General features: G+C 36.6%; 1 protein-coding gene across 2 annotated transcripts in view; it reads right to left on the bottom strand.

The window, feature by feature from the left end:
• The window catches only part of LOC125673564 (protein unc-93 homolog A-like), a 25,600-nt gene extending 17,276 nt beyond the window's left edge, over positions 1-8,324 (bottom strand). Inside the window, exons 1-2 of one of the 2 annotated variants that reach the window (XM_048910181.2) lie at positions 7,956-8,324; positions 1-294 (exon numbers count right to left, since the gene is read on the bottom strand). The exon at positions 1-294 is cut by the window's left edge and continues 863 nt beyond it. In XM_048910181.2, coding sequence (XP_048766138.2) covers positions 1-274 — 274 coding nt within the window. In that variant the 5' untranslated portion in view covers positions 275-294; positions 7,956-8,324. Of the gene's footprint in view, positions 295-6,807; positions 7,220-7,955 lie in introns of those variants that run through there. The other variant, XM_048910190.2, reaches the window with a different exon arrangement.
• Between the last annotated feature and the right edge of the window lie 6,737 nt (positions 8,325-15,061).

Below are 15,061 nucleotides of genomic sequence, written 5' to 3'. Positions count from 1 at the left end.
CAGATGCCCTGGTGTGCGTTTTATGTGGCCCCATGTTTGAATTTTCAGATTGTCCCTCAGTCGTGCGGAGTCGTTCCAATTCCTTCCATTCTTCGCTGAGACTTGCCGGTCTCTCTGCTCGCTGTGACGTCACTTGACCGTCTGCAGTGGATGACACAGAAGTCTCACTGACACTCTTTTCTCGTTGTCGGCCCCAGAGCATGGCTCTCATCTCAGCATGGGAAACCACCAAGTCTGTGATTTGGTCTTCATCCTCGCTCTCCTTTGTCATCATCTTCCGATAATTGCATTTACCTTCAACAAAAATTTTAAATTCTAATTACTATTCTCTCAACACATTAATTCCCGTCCATGATTGTATCTCTTGATATAAATTCTAATCTACATTGGATAACATCTGACACGTCTACCAGCATATACTTAGTAATTCCATACAGGAAAATTTTCTGCGTCTGCTAATAATCAATAACGCGCCACAACTTTATGCTTTTGAAAGTGAAAGATCTATGGCAGCCATTTTTAACAACGAATCGATAAGATTCCAGACACTGGTCGTATGGTGGCGTTTCGCGCCACTAATGAGAATGACATTTCTAATTCCAAGTAGTTTTCATTAATGTATATGCATGTATATGTATGACATTTGCGATAGAGTTGACTAATGAAGCACTTTCAAACATCAGAAGTCTAACATCGCTTGCAGTATATCGTTGGGGGTATCTTAAAACGACACTTCTTGTTCTATGACGAATCTACAATGAATGGATCTCAATTCACTGCATTAGACAACAATGCAAAATCACAAAGGATCAAACAGACCTATTACTGAGTGTACATGTAGGTTGATGCTTCCGGTCTCTCGGAGGGAAAATGATAACAATAAAATTGGAACTACAAAATGTACAAGCACCCAAAATAAATTTGATCTTAATCAAATTTTCATGAATGATTCATCTTATTTCACTGAGGTCATCTCCCCTCAAATCTTTACTGTAATATGGAATCATCAGGGATGACGTGGGAAAGAAAAGCGAACTAGAGCGCGCGGGACGGTAAATGATTTATTGATTTGATGCAAAACGTTAATGAAGGGGATTCCTATGAGGGAATTCGCGTTATCTTCGCTGATTAGTCGTACTTGAACTTAGTCACATTCCGTCAGGATGTTGAACTCTTGTCTTAGATATCAATGTAGTTAATTAACACGTCAATCCTTAGATATCAATGTAGTTAATTAACACGTCAATCCTCTGATATCAATGTAGTTAATTAACACGTCAATCCTCTGATATCAATGTAGTTAATTAACACGTCAATCCTTAGATATCAATGTAGTTAATTAACACGTCAATCCTCTGATATCAATGTAGTTAATTAACACGTCAATCCTCTGATATCAATGTAGTTAATTAACACGTCAATCCTTAGATATCAATGTAGTTAATTAACACGTCAATCCTTAGATATCAATGTAGTTAATTAACACGTCAATCCTTAGATATCAATGTAGTTAATTAACACGTCAATCCTTAGATATCAATGTAGTTAATTAACACGTCAATCCTTAGATATCAATGTAGTTAATTAACACGTCAATCCTCTGATTTTAATGTGACAGTTTTGACATGTTCATTATAGCCAAATGATAAAAAGAAAATGAAACTTCCCTACGGTGAATTTCTGATTTTTATAAAATTGTATTCAACTTGTTGCCTCGAGTGGGAATGGAATACGAATATGATAAACTATTTGACAACTGAATACGATAAAGTACCTTGAAATTGCGCTGAACACCGTAAACATCTCTATCAAATGCAAAAGTAAATATCGACAAGTATTTCATACCAATCTTTATGATTCATGTTATATGGTTTGGGCTTGGGGTAATTTATGGAGTGGAGTCATGGAGAGGAGTCTCTGTGCACTAGTATCAGTATTACATGTATCCCCCAACCGCCACTCATGTAACTCTCAACATCCTCATCCGGTACAAATAGGTGTGCTGGAATTTGGTTCAATCTGTTTGTTCTACTTTAGTTGCACACACATTTGTCAAAGCCCCTTTATCCCCTTAGGTGTGAGGAAAATTTTCCTGTCACAAGCGCTAACAATGAGGTCAAATTTATGACCTGCAATGTCAGATAATCCTTTCGTCATTTTAACACTGTGCACTGCATGGCTTTGGCAATGGCATTTCCTATTCATGTGTTTTTATTAAAATAGCTGAGTATTGTTTTATGAATTATAGATTGGTATAACATATCAATATTATTGATAAGTTGACAGGAGTAAATCTAGTATTTTATTGGGTAGCACATGATACAGATTAAAATGGAAGGGTTTTAGCCTCTCTCCACAGCAGTGTAAGAGGGGCTGAGACCTTACATAATTTTTTTAAACTTATCTTATTTGTTTAGCTAGTTATGTTGCGTAATTAGCATGGCCATAATTCAAGTGCAATTATTTTATGCTAGTAGTCAAATTACGCTAATGCTATATTAATTTCTGGTTAAGAGTTGCAAAATCATGGTCAGTTAATTCCTTCAGTAATGCATGTTCTTTTATTTTATTTGTAAGCATTTCTATCAAAGTCCTGTGATGTGGTTTGTAAATGTTTATTCTATACATGAATTTTATTCATTGACTCCACTCTACTCCATAAATTACCCCAAGCTGTTGGTTTGCTATAGTGAACAATTCCAATTCATTAGAGTAGAGTATTTTCAAAACTTGGATAACTATTGCAAAAGAAAACCAACAATTTAGATTTATTACGGCAATACTACTTTTAAAAGACAGTCATAAAATTGATATAATTGTGGAGACATTTCTGAGAGTAATGGTGGTCCGAGCAAAACATTTCAAAAAGGTGATTTTGTATGAAATACATGGGACATTCTACATGCACATATATTTTGGAATACAGCATAATTATAAAGGATTATAAACACATGCGTAAAGAAAATTATTTGCAATTGGTATATTTAAAATTTTGTGCAAGTGATTTCATGAAAACTATCGAATGCGTTTCTTTATTTGCAAGATAGATGACTTTTGGTACTAATGTGTTATATATGGAAAATTCAATTCCGATTGTAAACTTTGCAGGGACACGATTTTTGATTGATTGAAATTGACGGGTGTTTTTGTTATAGAAATAAAGATCTTATATAAAGGCATACTATAAAACCTGGCCTGGCCCCATTGGCCTGGCCTGGCCTCAAAATTGGCCTGGCCTGGCCTCAAAATTGGCCTGGCCCCAATTTTGGCCTCTAATTATGCTCCATCCCAAAGTTTGGCCTGGCCTCAAAAGTTGGACTGGCCTCAAATTTGGCCTCTAAATTTTTTTTGGCCTTAACCAAAAAAAAATTTTAATTCAAAATTTTGATTGAATTCATTGATTTATTATTGGTTTTAGTTTTTCAAAGTCATAGCAGATAAATGATATGTTTCTGTTGTTTTGTAAATGTGCACTATAAAATAATCATAAACTACCACCAATCTGATTGATTTTATTGAATATCTATTGATCAGTTTATTGAATAATTTTCTTTCCCTTCATATCTGTATGTATTAGTACACACCAAAACAGATTGCACAACTAATGAAACAATTGGCATATTGATTTTTCTTCTTCAGAATTATGATTGATTTTATTGATTTATTATTGGTTTTAGTTTTTCAAAGTTGTAGAAATAAAATGATATATTTACATTAGAATAAACATGAATTACTACCAATCTAATTGATTTCACAGCTAAAGCTGTAACACTGTACTGATAAGCAGCATGACCTCAATATGCATATTCTAAACCCCAGAGATCGGAAACAGTCGGGGTGACGTCAGAGATGAGCTACAGCACAGAGATGCTATATGCTTCTACAGAAGAGATACTATAAATCTTTCTTATCACTGATCAAAGACAAACAGTTTCCCTAATTACCAGTAATGGGTTAAATGCTATCATAAACAAAGAACATGCACACTCATATTTCTTTGTATCTAAAGAGTTACACTGTAGTCATATAGTTTGTAAGGATGCCGTATTGTGCTGTTTATAATTGTTCAACCTCTTCAAAAGTGGACAAAAATGTGTCATTTTTTCGCTTCCCCAAAGATGCAGGTCTTCAAAAAGCATGGGTACATTACTGTCGTAGAAGAGACCTTACATTAACCAAATACAGTAAAATATGTGAGAAACACTTTACGCCAGATCAGTATTCTCGTTACCCACCCCGGTTAGCTGAATTAGGTTATGATAATGCTCATGCTCAGTTAAAAGATGATGCTGTACCCGATGCTGAGTGGCCTACCCAAGGTGAATATTCAACTTAATCAAATACTGAGAGAAAAAACCCATCTGGGTATGGTGCATATAGAAAGCGACAAAAACTTCAGGTAAAAAAAACTAATTTTTTTTACAATATGATTACATATGTGCTGCAAGTTAACTGCTTTTTACTATTCGTATTTTGTATCAGGATTCAAATTTAAATTTGGGGAGGGGGTACAATTTGCTAGAGAAAATTGTTACCAAAAGAAAACAAAGATCATTTTTTATAATCCCTGTCATATGGGTAAACGGGAAAAAAGTCACAGGGAAAAAAAGTCACAATCTGGGTAGGAAAAAAAGTCACTGGAAAGTAAGTCACAGGAAAAAAAGTCACAATATGTATAAAGAGTGTCTATGACCACACCTAGCAAAAAAAGTCACAATTTCTTTTGTTCAAAATTTTTGATTGCTTTTGCCTATACTAAGGAAAAAAAGTCACAATATTTATAAAGAGTGACTTTGACCATACGTAGAAAAAATAAAGCACCGATGAATAGTTAACATTTGCTAAAAAAAAAAACCAAACATATTTTTTCCTTCATCCTATGTATGGCTTCAAAGATTGTAAACTGATGCCATTTTGTCTACTTATACAGGGAATACACTGTCTAGAAAAGGGGAAAGGTGCCTTGTGAAGCCACTAATTAATCTCAACAGTCCCTTCAACAACTGTTGTAAATACTTAAAAGTTAATTTTTATTGGGGTTATTTGTTTGTTGCAAACGATTAAAAAAACCCATGGAATCTTCTAACTTTGAATCAAATTTAAGTAAAACTTTTCTCCTTATATAATAATTGACTTTTTTCTATATATATATATATATATATATATATATATATATGTAGTTTTCTTTCAAAATATATATACTGTGACTTTCTCCCCCTTTCTTTGTATATGTGACCCTTTTCTATCAAAATATATACTATGAATTTTCCCCTATACATATAATATAATATATATTGTGACTTTTTTTCATACATCTATGTGATTTTTATACAAAATATATATTGTGACTGTTTTTCCTGTGACTTATTTTCCTGTGATTTTTCATCCGTGACTTTTTTCCCGTGACTTTTTTTCCTACATTCGTTTTATGGTAGGTTTCTTACATTATTTATATGTGACATACATTTTTATAGATAAGGGGTTCAGAATGCCATGATGTCAATTCATTAGACATATACGGAATTTTTGTTGATTTTTTTTTCAATATATACATGATATACATACTGGTACATATTTATATATGTTTAGCAATTTAGAGCTTGGGGGGAAGGAGGATCAACAACCTAAATCTGCTGCAAATGTGAATAATTATCAAAGTTTAAGTTTATTACATGATTTCCAATAATATTTTACTGCAATTGAATTTTGTTATTTCTTAAATAAATCAGAGTTCTGATAAGTCTTCAGCCATTGTATTGAATACGTTACGGTGAGAATTTCCAAGAAGCTCACCTCTGACGTATATAACACACACGTGACTCTTATCTCATTAACTGTCGGCACTGCTCGGAGAACTGCTTCGGCTGGTGTTTACAGATTACTATTTCCAGCTGTGCCTTGTTATCAGATGCTTGTTTAACAGATTCAGTGTGAGAATCTGACTTAAGGATTACAAAGACAATGATTACAGACAAATAATTTTTTGTGTCATGTGTCCTTTAATCATTTCGACATACGTTAATGATAAATCAATTTAGAGAGCAAGCACAAAGAATAATGAACAGAAAAGTTTCGTTGTAGAAGTTTTTTTTTTCTCCGAAGACGTCAACTTTGTAGTTGAGTGACGTGACATGTAAACACAAACAGGGCTCGTGCCTCGTTTTGAAAATGAAAAGGTGCAGTTTGTTACATTTATTGGAATTTAGGCTTGTTGCTACGTTTTACCAGAATCAACACGAATCAAATACTACCATGTTATTAATCAGATATCTGAATAAATTTTCCTATCAAAATCGTGCTCATGCCCCTCTTAAGATAAATCAAGATTGAATCATGGATGGATTTTCAGTTGTGGATGTGCAAAATCGACAACACTTCCGATGGTGTACAAAAAAAAAACAACGGTTTCCCCATAAATTATTAATTTAAAAAAAAATGTTGTACAGTGTATTATGATAAAATCTTAAAAACTGGTATATTTTGTAAAAGGGTTCAGGAGAATGAGAAAGACGCTTTGGTTTGTCGAACCCGTGTACGCATTACAAAGATCTTGACTACTTCCAACTATTTGACACCCTGGGGATTTCAAATGGATATCACTTTACTGCTTATCCTCGTGTATTTTGATATTTGTATAAAATAATTGTACAATAACCCTTAGTTCTTCATATCCGGTATTAGTTATTGATATATATATGTATCTTTGTACACACTGATCTGAATTTAATTAAATATACTGCAATAAAATATATACATTTAATGCATGTATAAGATATGTAGGAAAAGAATTTATTTCGGCAATCATACCTTTGGTTGGTAGAGTTAAATTCTAGAACGATCCACTTTACTTGAAAGAACGTCTTTAGTCCTTTAAAAGTGTGTCACTATATAATCTTTTTCTCCCTCGAACTGTAGACCTCATCATTACTTGTATTGATGAAATTGTTTCCATCATTACACCATTTGAAATATACTCAGCTTATATTTCAAAGATCCCGATATCCAACCATCCAAGTAAATTCATTATGTACTTGTGAGTTCATTTGTTGTAAAATTGAAATTGACTAGATTTGCATTCTGATATTAATGAAATTGGTATTCAGGTATAACGATGTTACGCTGATATCAAATAATCTTTATCTTAAGTCGGACATGGTTACAACACACAACGAAGAAGTAGTCCTACAACATCATTCATATTTAATTTTGAAGATTTTCTAAGGTTAAAACACGTGAAATGTAAATAGAATTGAAACCTTTAGCACATGAACAGCTGATTTAGATTGGTTTACATAACATCCTTGTTGTTAGACAGTTCATTCAGAACTATTATACAATATATTGTATCATACTTATGTCGACCTATTTTTGTTGGAAATACTTATGATGACAGGTTTTGTTGTGGTAACTCACTATCCTTCTGTATTCTATTGTATGATGTAGGGGACATTCTTAAAAAAAGAAAACGCGCGCGCGTGTGTGTTTCCTCAAGAGCAACATCAAGCACACTATATTTCAATATTCTTGAATTTACTACCGCTTATTAAAACATAGAATGATTAAACAGTTTCATATTTGTTTAGGGTATCAAATACGGAGGAGAAAAGTCTTTTATACAGACTATTATGAGTATTTTAAGCTGTAGCGTAACATGCATTGATATCAACGTACATTGAAATCGGCAATATATTGACAACTTCCCTATTTATTTTATATATTAGCATGTGGAAGTTTGCATACGACTCGGAGAGCACTACCATCATTGAAGGTTTGAAGAGAAAAAATCCGATATTATTTCATTTTCATGTATATAAACAGATTTCGCCAAACGTAATCAATACTTATATCCGAAGTCGAGTACTCGCCTCCTGTACCTAGGACGATGCCTCAGCAACACCATCAATCCAGGTCTCCAACATCTGAACACAATAAATTGTAATGATTTATACACCTACCTCCACAGGTAGTCTGGGGTCAGCTGAGGTCACTAGTTTAGGTAGAGTATCTGCATTGGACGTTGGAACGAAATACTGATATTTTCCGACACAGTACGTCCTACTGGTGCTGACTCATTAATTTGGATTGTTCGGTTTCTCGTTAACTCGTACTTAGGATGTGTTCTTTTGTTACTCCCACAGTTTTTAACAAACCCAGGAATGCCGGAAAATCGATATAAATCGATCGTTGTAGGGTGGTTTGATACATTCAGCTTCCAGTCTGAGAATGGTATTTTACACTATCATACCCTAAATGCATACGTATATGCTAAAGTAAATACAGTCATATCTACCAGCTTCTGTCTCTGGGGCTTCTGACTTGGGAGCGTTCAAGCGGGTGCTATCTACTCTCTTATTCTAAACGATCACTATACATCGTCACTAATTAGTTTCCCTTGTTTGACCTTTGAGAGCAATACTGGTTGAGGTCACGCCTGTTTGCCGCCACGGTTGCCAGCCTCGTCTCTTAATTTGGAAGATGGGGGATTGGTTATTTTTATTGTTCTTTTAGACTTTCGGGGGGGGGGGGGCAATTTTGACCGCCCCGCTTACTCGTCGTATACTAGTGAAGCCTGACTACATCGACTTATGTTACAGATACATACAAGCCGATATATAAACTGTACTATGGATGCATCATTTTAAACCGAATTAATCTGAAATTAAAGCAAGTCTATACTCATTGTAAGATAGATAAGTTCTAGGATTTGAATTAAAAGTTTGAAACACTTTATATATATATTTTTTTTTTTGGTCATTGATACATTTGCAATAAAAATTTTGCTGTCCTATCAGTGTTAAAATAAAAAAAATAAATAAAAAAAATGTTGTTCTATCAATATATAAACGAAAGAAATGTGTCCTATCCCATTTTGCACCAGTTCCAACGCCCCAATAAATATTGACCGGTCCCTAATTTTCCAGACATGAAATATGAAGGGATGTCCCGAGATTCGATGAAGGCGTCATGCAGACTTAATATCTAGTCGAGCAGAATCTCAGCCGATATTAGTGTATGTACATCTACATTCAACTTCGGAACATAAGGTGTATCAGATAAATAGAGGTTTGCTCGACAGACGACACCAGAACAACAATACCAAGTGCAGTAACGAAACTTTGACCGGGCAACTAACTAAGATCCGGAATTTTCCTTGGTTCTATCTGGATTACAGAACTAAAACATCGGTAATAAACAAAACCAGCTCAATTACAAAACAAATATTTGGATAGCTACAAATTGATTGGCCAATGTTGTTCTCCGATACACGACTACCGATCCAAGTACGTTATTGCTAAAAGTCACCAACGTTCTATAAATAAAACCAAGTAGTAATTACGCTTAGAGAGGGAGTGGTCTGACACTGTTCTCAGACTGAGATAACTGAACAATTCTGTTGCTTTCTGACACTGTCCTCAGACTGAGATAACTGAACAATTCTGTTGCTTTCTGACACTGTTCTCAGACTGAGATAACTGAACAATTCTGTTGCTTTCTGACACTTTCCTCAGACTGTGTGGATAACTGAACAATTCTGTTGCTTTCTGACTGTTCTCAGACTGAGATAACTGAACAATTCTGTTGCTTTCTGACACTGTTCTCAGACTGAGATAACTGAACAATTCTGTTGCTTTCTGACACTGTCCTCAGACTGAGATAACTGAACAATTCTGTTGCTTTCTGACACTGTTCTCAGACTGAGATAACAGAACAATTCTGTTGCTTTTTGACATTGTCCTCAGACTGAAATAACTGAACAATTCTGTTGCTTTCTGACACTGTCCTCAGACTGAGATAACTGAACAATTCTGTTGCTTTCTGATACTGTTCTCAGACTGAGATAACTGAACAATTCTGTTGCTTTTTGACACTGTTCTCAAGCTGTGTGGATAACTGAACAATTCTGTTGCTTTCTGACTGTTCTCAGACTGAGATAACTGAACAATTCTGTTGCTTTCTGAGACTGTTCTCAGACTGAGATAACTGAACAATTCTTCTGCTTTCTGACACTGTTCTCAGACTGAGATAACTGAATAATTCTGTTGCTTTCTGACACTGTTCTCAGACTGAGATAACTGAACAATTCTGTTGCTTTCTGAGACTGTTCTCAGACTGAGATAACTGAATAATTCTGTTGCTTTCTGACACTATTCTTAGACTGAGATAACTGAACAATTCTGTTGCTTTCTGAGACTGTTCTCAGACTGAGATAACTGAACAATTCTGTTGCTTTCTAACACTGTTCTCAGACTGAGATAACTGAACAATTCTGTTGCTTTCTGATACTGTTCTCAGACTGAGATAACTGAACAATTCTTCTGCTTTCTGACACTGTTCTCAGACTGAGATAACTGAACAATTATGTTGCTTTCTGACAATGTTCTCAGACTGCGATAACTGAACAATTCTGTTGCTTTCTGACACTGTTCTCAGACTGAGATAACAGAACAATTCTGTTGCTTTCTGACTGTTCTCAGACTGAGATAACTGAACAATTCTGTTGCTTTCTGACACTTTCCTCAGACTGTGTGGATAACTGAACAATTCTGTTGCTTTCTGACTGTTCTCAGACTGAGATAACTGAACAATTCTGTTGCTTTCTGACACTGTTCTCAGACTGAGATAACTGAACAATTCTGTTGCTTTCTGACACTGTCCTCAGACTGAGATAACTGAACAATTCTGTTGCTTTCTGACACTGTTCTCAGACTGAGATAACAGAACAATTCTGTTGCTTTTTGACACTGTCCTCAGACTGAAATAACTGAACAATTCTGTTGCTTTCTGACACTGTCCTCAGACTGAGATAACTGAACAATTCTGTTGCTTTTGACACTGTTCTCAAGCTGTGTGGATAACTGAATAATTATGTTGCTTTCTGACTGTTCTCAGACTGAGATAACTGAACAATTCTGTTGCTTTCTGACTGTTCTCAGACTGTGTGGATAAATGAACAATTCTGTTGCTTTCTGACACTGTTCTCAAGCTGTGTGGATAACTGAACAATTCTGTTGCTTTCTGACTGTTCTCAGACTGAGATAACTGAACAATTCTGTTGCTTTCTGACACTGTTCTCAGACTGAGATAACTGCACAATTCTGTTGCTTTCTGACTGTTCTCAAGCTGTGTGGATAACTGAACAATTCTGTTGCTTTCTGACTGTTCTCAGACTGAGATAACTGAACAATTCTGTTGCTTTCTGACTGTTCTCAAGCTGTGTGGATAACTGAACAATTCTGTTGCTTTCTGACTGTTCTCAGACTGAGAGAACTGAACAATTCTGTTGCTTTCTGACACTGTTCTCAGACTGAGATAACTGAACAATTCTGTTGCTTTTTGACACTGTCCTCAGACTGAGATAACTGAACAAGTCTGTTGCTTTCTGACACTGTTCTCAGACTGAGATAACAGAACAATTCTGTTGCTTTTTGACACTGTCCTCAGACTGAGATAACTGAAGAATTCTGTTACTTTCTGACTGTTCTCAGACTGTGTGGATAAATGAACAATTCTGTTGCTTTCTGACACTGTTCTCAGACTGAGATAACTGAACAATTCTGTTGCTTTCTGATACTGTTCTCAGACTGAGATAACTGAACAATTCTGTTGCTTTTTGACACTGTTCTCAAGCTGTGTGGATAACTGAACAATTCTGTTGCTTTCTGACTGTTCTCAGACTGAGATAACTGAACAATTCTGTTGCTTTCTGACACTGTTCTCAGACTGAGATAACTGCACAATTCTGTTGCTTTCTGACTGTTCTCAAGCTGTGTGGATAACTGAACAATTCTGTTGCTTTCTGACTGTTCTCAGACTGAGATAACTGAACAATTCTGTTGCTTTCTGACTGTTCTCAAGCTGTGTGGATAACTGAACAATTCTGTTGCTTTCTGACTGTTCTCAGACTGAGAGAACTGAACAATTCTGTTGCTTTCTGACACTGTTCTCAGACTGAGATAACTGAACAATTCTGTTGCTTTTTGACACTGTCCTCAGACTGAGATAACTGAACAAGTCTGTTGCTTTCTGACACTGTTCTCAGACTGAGATAACAGAACAATTCTGTTGCTTTTTGACACTGTCCTCAGACTGAGATAACTGAAGAATTCTGTTACTTTCTGATACTGTTCTCAGACTATGTGGATAACTGAACAATTCTGTTGCTTTTTGACACTGTCCTCAGACTGAGATAACTGAACAATTCTGTTGCTTTCTGATACTGTTCTCAGACTGAGATAACTGAATAATTCTGTTGCTTTCTGACACTGTCCTCAGACTGAGATAACTGAACAATTCTGTTACTTTCTGATACTGTTCTCAGACTGTGTGGATAACTGAACAATTCTGTTGCTTTCTGACACTGTCCTCAGACTGAGATAACTGAACAATTATGTTGCTTTCTGACAATGTTCTCAGACTGTTCACAGGTTCTCGTTTTACCCAAAGCAAATTGAGTGAAACAGAGTAACTGAACACTGTGGTGTGGCAGTATTTATACCCTTAGCTTTAAGTTGATGGGCTAATATATTACTCAGGATGGGTTAAAATACTGTAATGTGGTTGGCTAATGATTTAAGATATTTCTATCCACCTATTTACACTACACGGCGTAGTCCCTTTGCAGATGGCGTGAAAAAGTACACCCGCGTTAGTTCTTTATATCATTTACACTTATACCAGAATTCACTTAATCACACAGTTTGAACTTTTTATCGCGTGGTTACGTTATGCATTTTACTTCGCGTCATACATATTATTCTGTCTTATAATTGCCATGTATGATGTTATAAAAGTTGGGAAAGATCGAGACTTAAGCGTTTCCTGGCGGCCGACAACAAGCACATTAACTGACGTACTATCAGCAGCAGGATTTTATTGCACACCTCAATCTCGCAGTTTCCTATCGTTTACGCTACACCTGTTACATATGCATGTTGCTTACATTTTTCGCACAAAACGGTTTTCCCCCTGTTCTCTGGCGTGTTTACCATGTAGCATTGATAACAAGTTTTCCATCCACCAAGTGAAATATTTACATCATGTGATTAAATTTCCACGTAATGCCGAAACTACTTTCCGAGTATTAACAGCCGAGCTAGTGAAGCAAAACATGTGTAACGTTTGTATGTTGTTATACGTTCCATTTTAAAAAAATCTCTTGCCTAGAGACGTCAACATCTGTAAGTGATGTAGTCTCGTCCAGTGACGTCAACATCTGTAAGTGATGTAGTCTCGTCTAGTGATGTCAACATCTGTAAGTGATGTAGTCTCGTCTAGTGACGTCAACATCTGTAAGTGATGTACTCTCGTCTAGTGATGTCAACATCTGTAAGTGATGTAGTCTCGTCTAGTGACGTCAACATCTGTAAGTGATGTACTCTCGTCTAGTGACGTCAACATCTGTAAGTGATGTACTCTCATCTAGTGACGTCAACATCTGTAAGTGATGTACTCTCGTCTAGTGACGTCAACATCTGTAAGTGATGTACTCTCGTCTAGTGACGTCAACATCTGTGACTTATGGGGTTAGAGGACCCAAATTTGTTGGAGGATCCTTCAAATGGACCCCTATGGGGCCAATAGCCCCACTTGCGGTGATAGGTCATGAGGGTTGCACCCTTTATTCTAAGACTTGTAGCTTTAGGGCCGATGGGCCAGAGAGCCCAAATTTGTTGGAGGACCCTTTAAAGGGATCACCTTAACCCCTTAGGGGCCAATTGGTCCCCTTCATGTAGGGGGTAGGGTTAGGGTGAGGCTTAAATTTAGAGTTTCAACCTTTTTTCTAAGGCTTGGTGCTCTATGGTCGATGGGGCTAGAGGGCCCAAATTTGTTGGAGGGCCCTTCAAAGATATCGCCCAAAACTCCTATGGGACCAGTTTGCCTTCTTAGGGTCAGGGGTCATATGGGGCCATATTCGAATTTTCGAGGGACCATAACTCTAAAACTAGCATTGCAATGGGGCCCATATTTTGCCCCATTGGAAACCTTTCGAACTTGCATTGGACCCTAAAAAGGCATTGACCTACTTCAAAGGGTTACGTAACAGCGACCCCCCAACTGACCCACTTTGCAGTTTTCGACCTTTTTTCGAAGATTTGGTGCTCTGGAGTCGTTGGGGCTAGAGGACCCAAATTTCTTGGAGGTCCCTTCAAAAGGATATCCCTAAACGCCTATGGAGTAAACTTGCCCCCTTGGGGTCACATGGATTGTGTGATGGGCATCCAAAGACCAATTTCAACATTTTCTAAATTCACTCACCAGCCCTAAAGGGTCCCAATTAGACCCTAGGGATCAAGTTCGATCCCTTTAAGGGCCACAACAGCAATTTAGGCCCCTCTAGCCCCATCCGTCTTTTCACACTTTGACTTGGAAAAGGGTCGTAAATGGCCAATATGGTTCGATCCGTATCTCAGTATTTCCTTGACCGAGGGAACTAATTTTTCAGGGGCCAACGGGATACTAATGGGTCATTTTGGGGCCCAAAAACCACCGCCATTGAACAGTTGGTATAAGAGTAAACGGTCTCCGAAGTTGAAATTTTCCAAATGCCTAGAAAACACATCCCCATTTTGACCCCAAATTTTATCCCCACCCTACAGACTTATAAATGTTCGTCCCTCCCCAGGTTACACTATAGTTGTGAAGTTACACTTTAGTGCTTTATGTTTGAGTTACATTATAGTTCTTGATGTTACATAGTAGTTCTGACCAAGTTACAAATTAGTTATGCCCCAAGTACATATTAGTTTCAGAACTACTATGTAACGTTACAGATTAGTTCCAGAACTACTATGTACATCGGAACTAGTACTGGAGTGTAACCAAGTAAGATACTCATAACCACTCGACTATAACCCTAACCACTCGACTACCACCCTAACCACTCGACTAAAACCTTAACCACTCGACTATAACTCTTACCAATCAACTACCACCCTAACCACTCGACTATAACCCTAACCACTCGACTACCACCCTAACCACTCGACTAAAACCTTAACCACTCGACTATAACTCTTACCACTCGACTACCACCCTAAATACTCGATTAACACCCTAACCA

Source organism: Ostrea edulis, chromosome 1, assembly GCF_947568905.1.
Source record: "Ostrea edulis chromosome 1, xbOstEdul1.1, whole genome shotgun sequence".
NCBI classification, from domain to species: Eukaryota; Metazoa; Mollusca; class Bivalvia; order Ostreida; family Ostreidae; genus Ostrea; species Ostrea edulis.
Note: the sequence above shows the minus strand (reverse complement) of the source record. Positions and strands in the feature narration are given on the sequence as shown.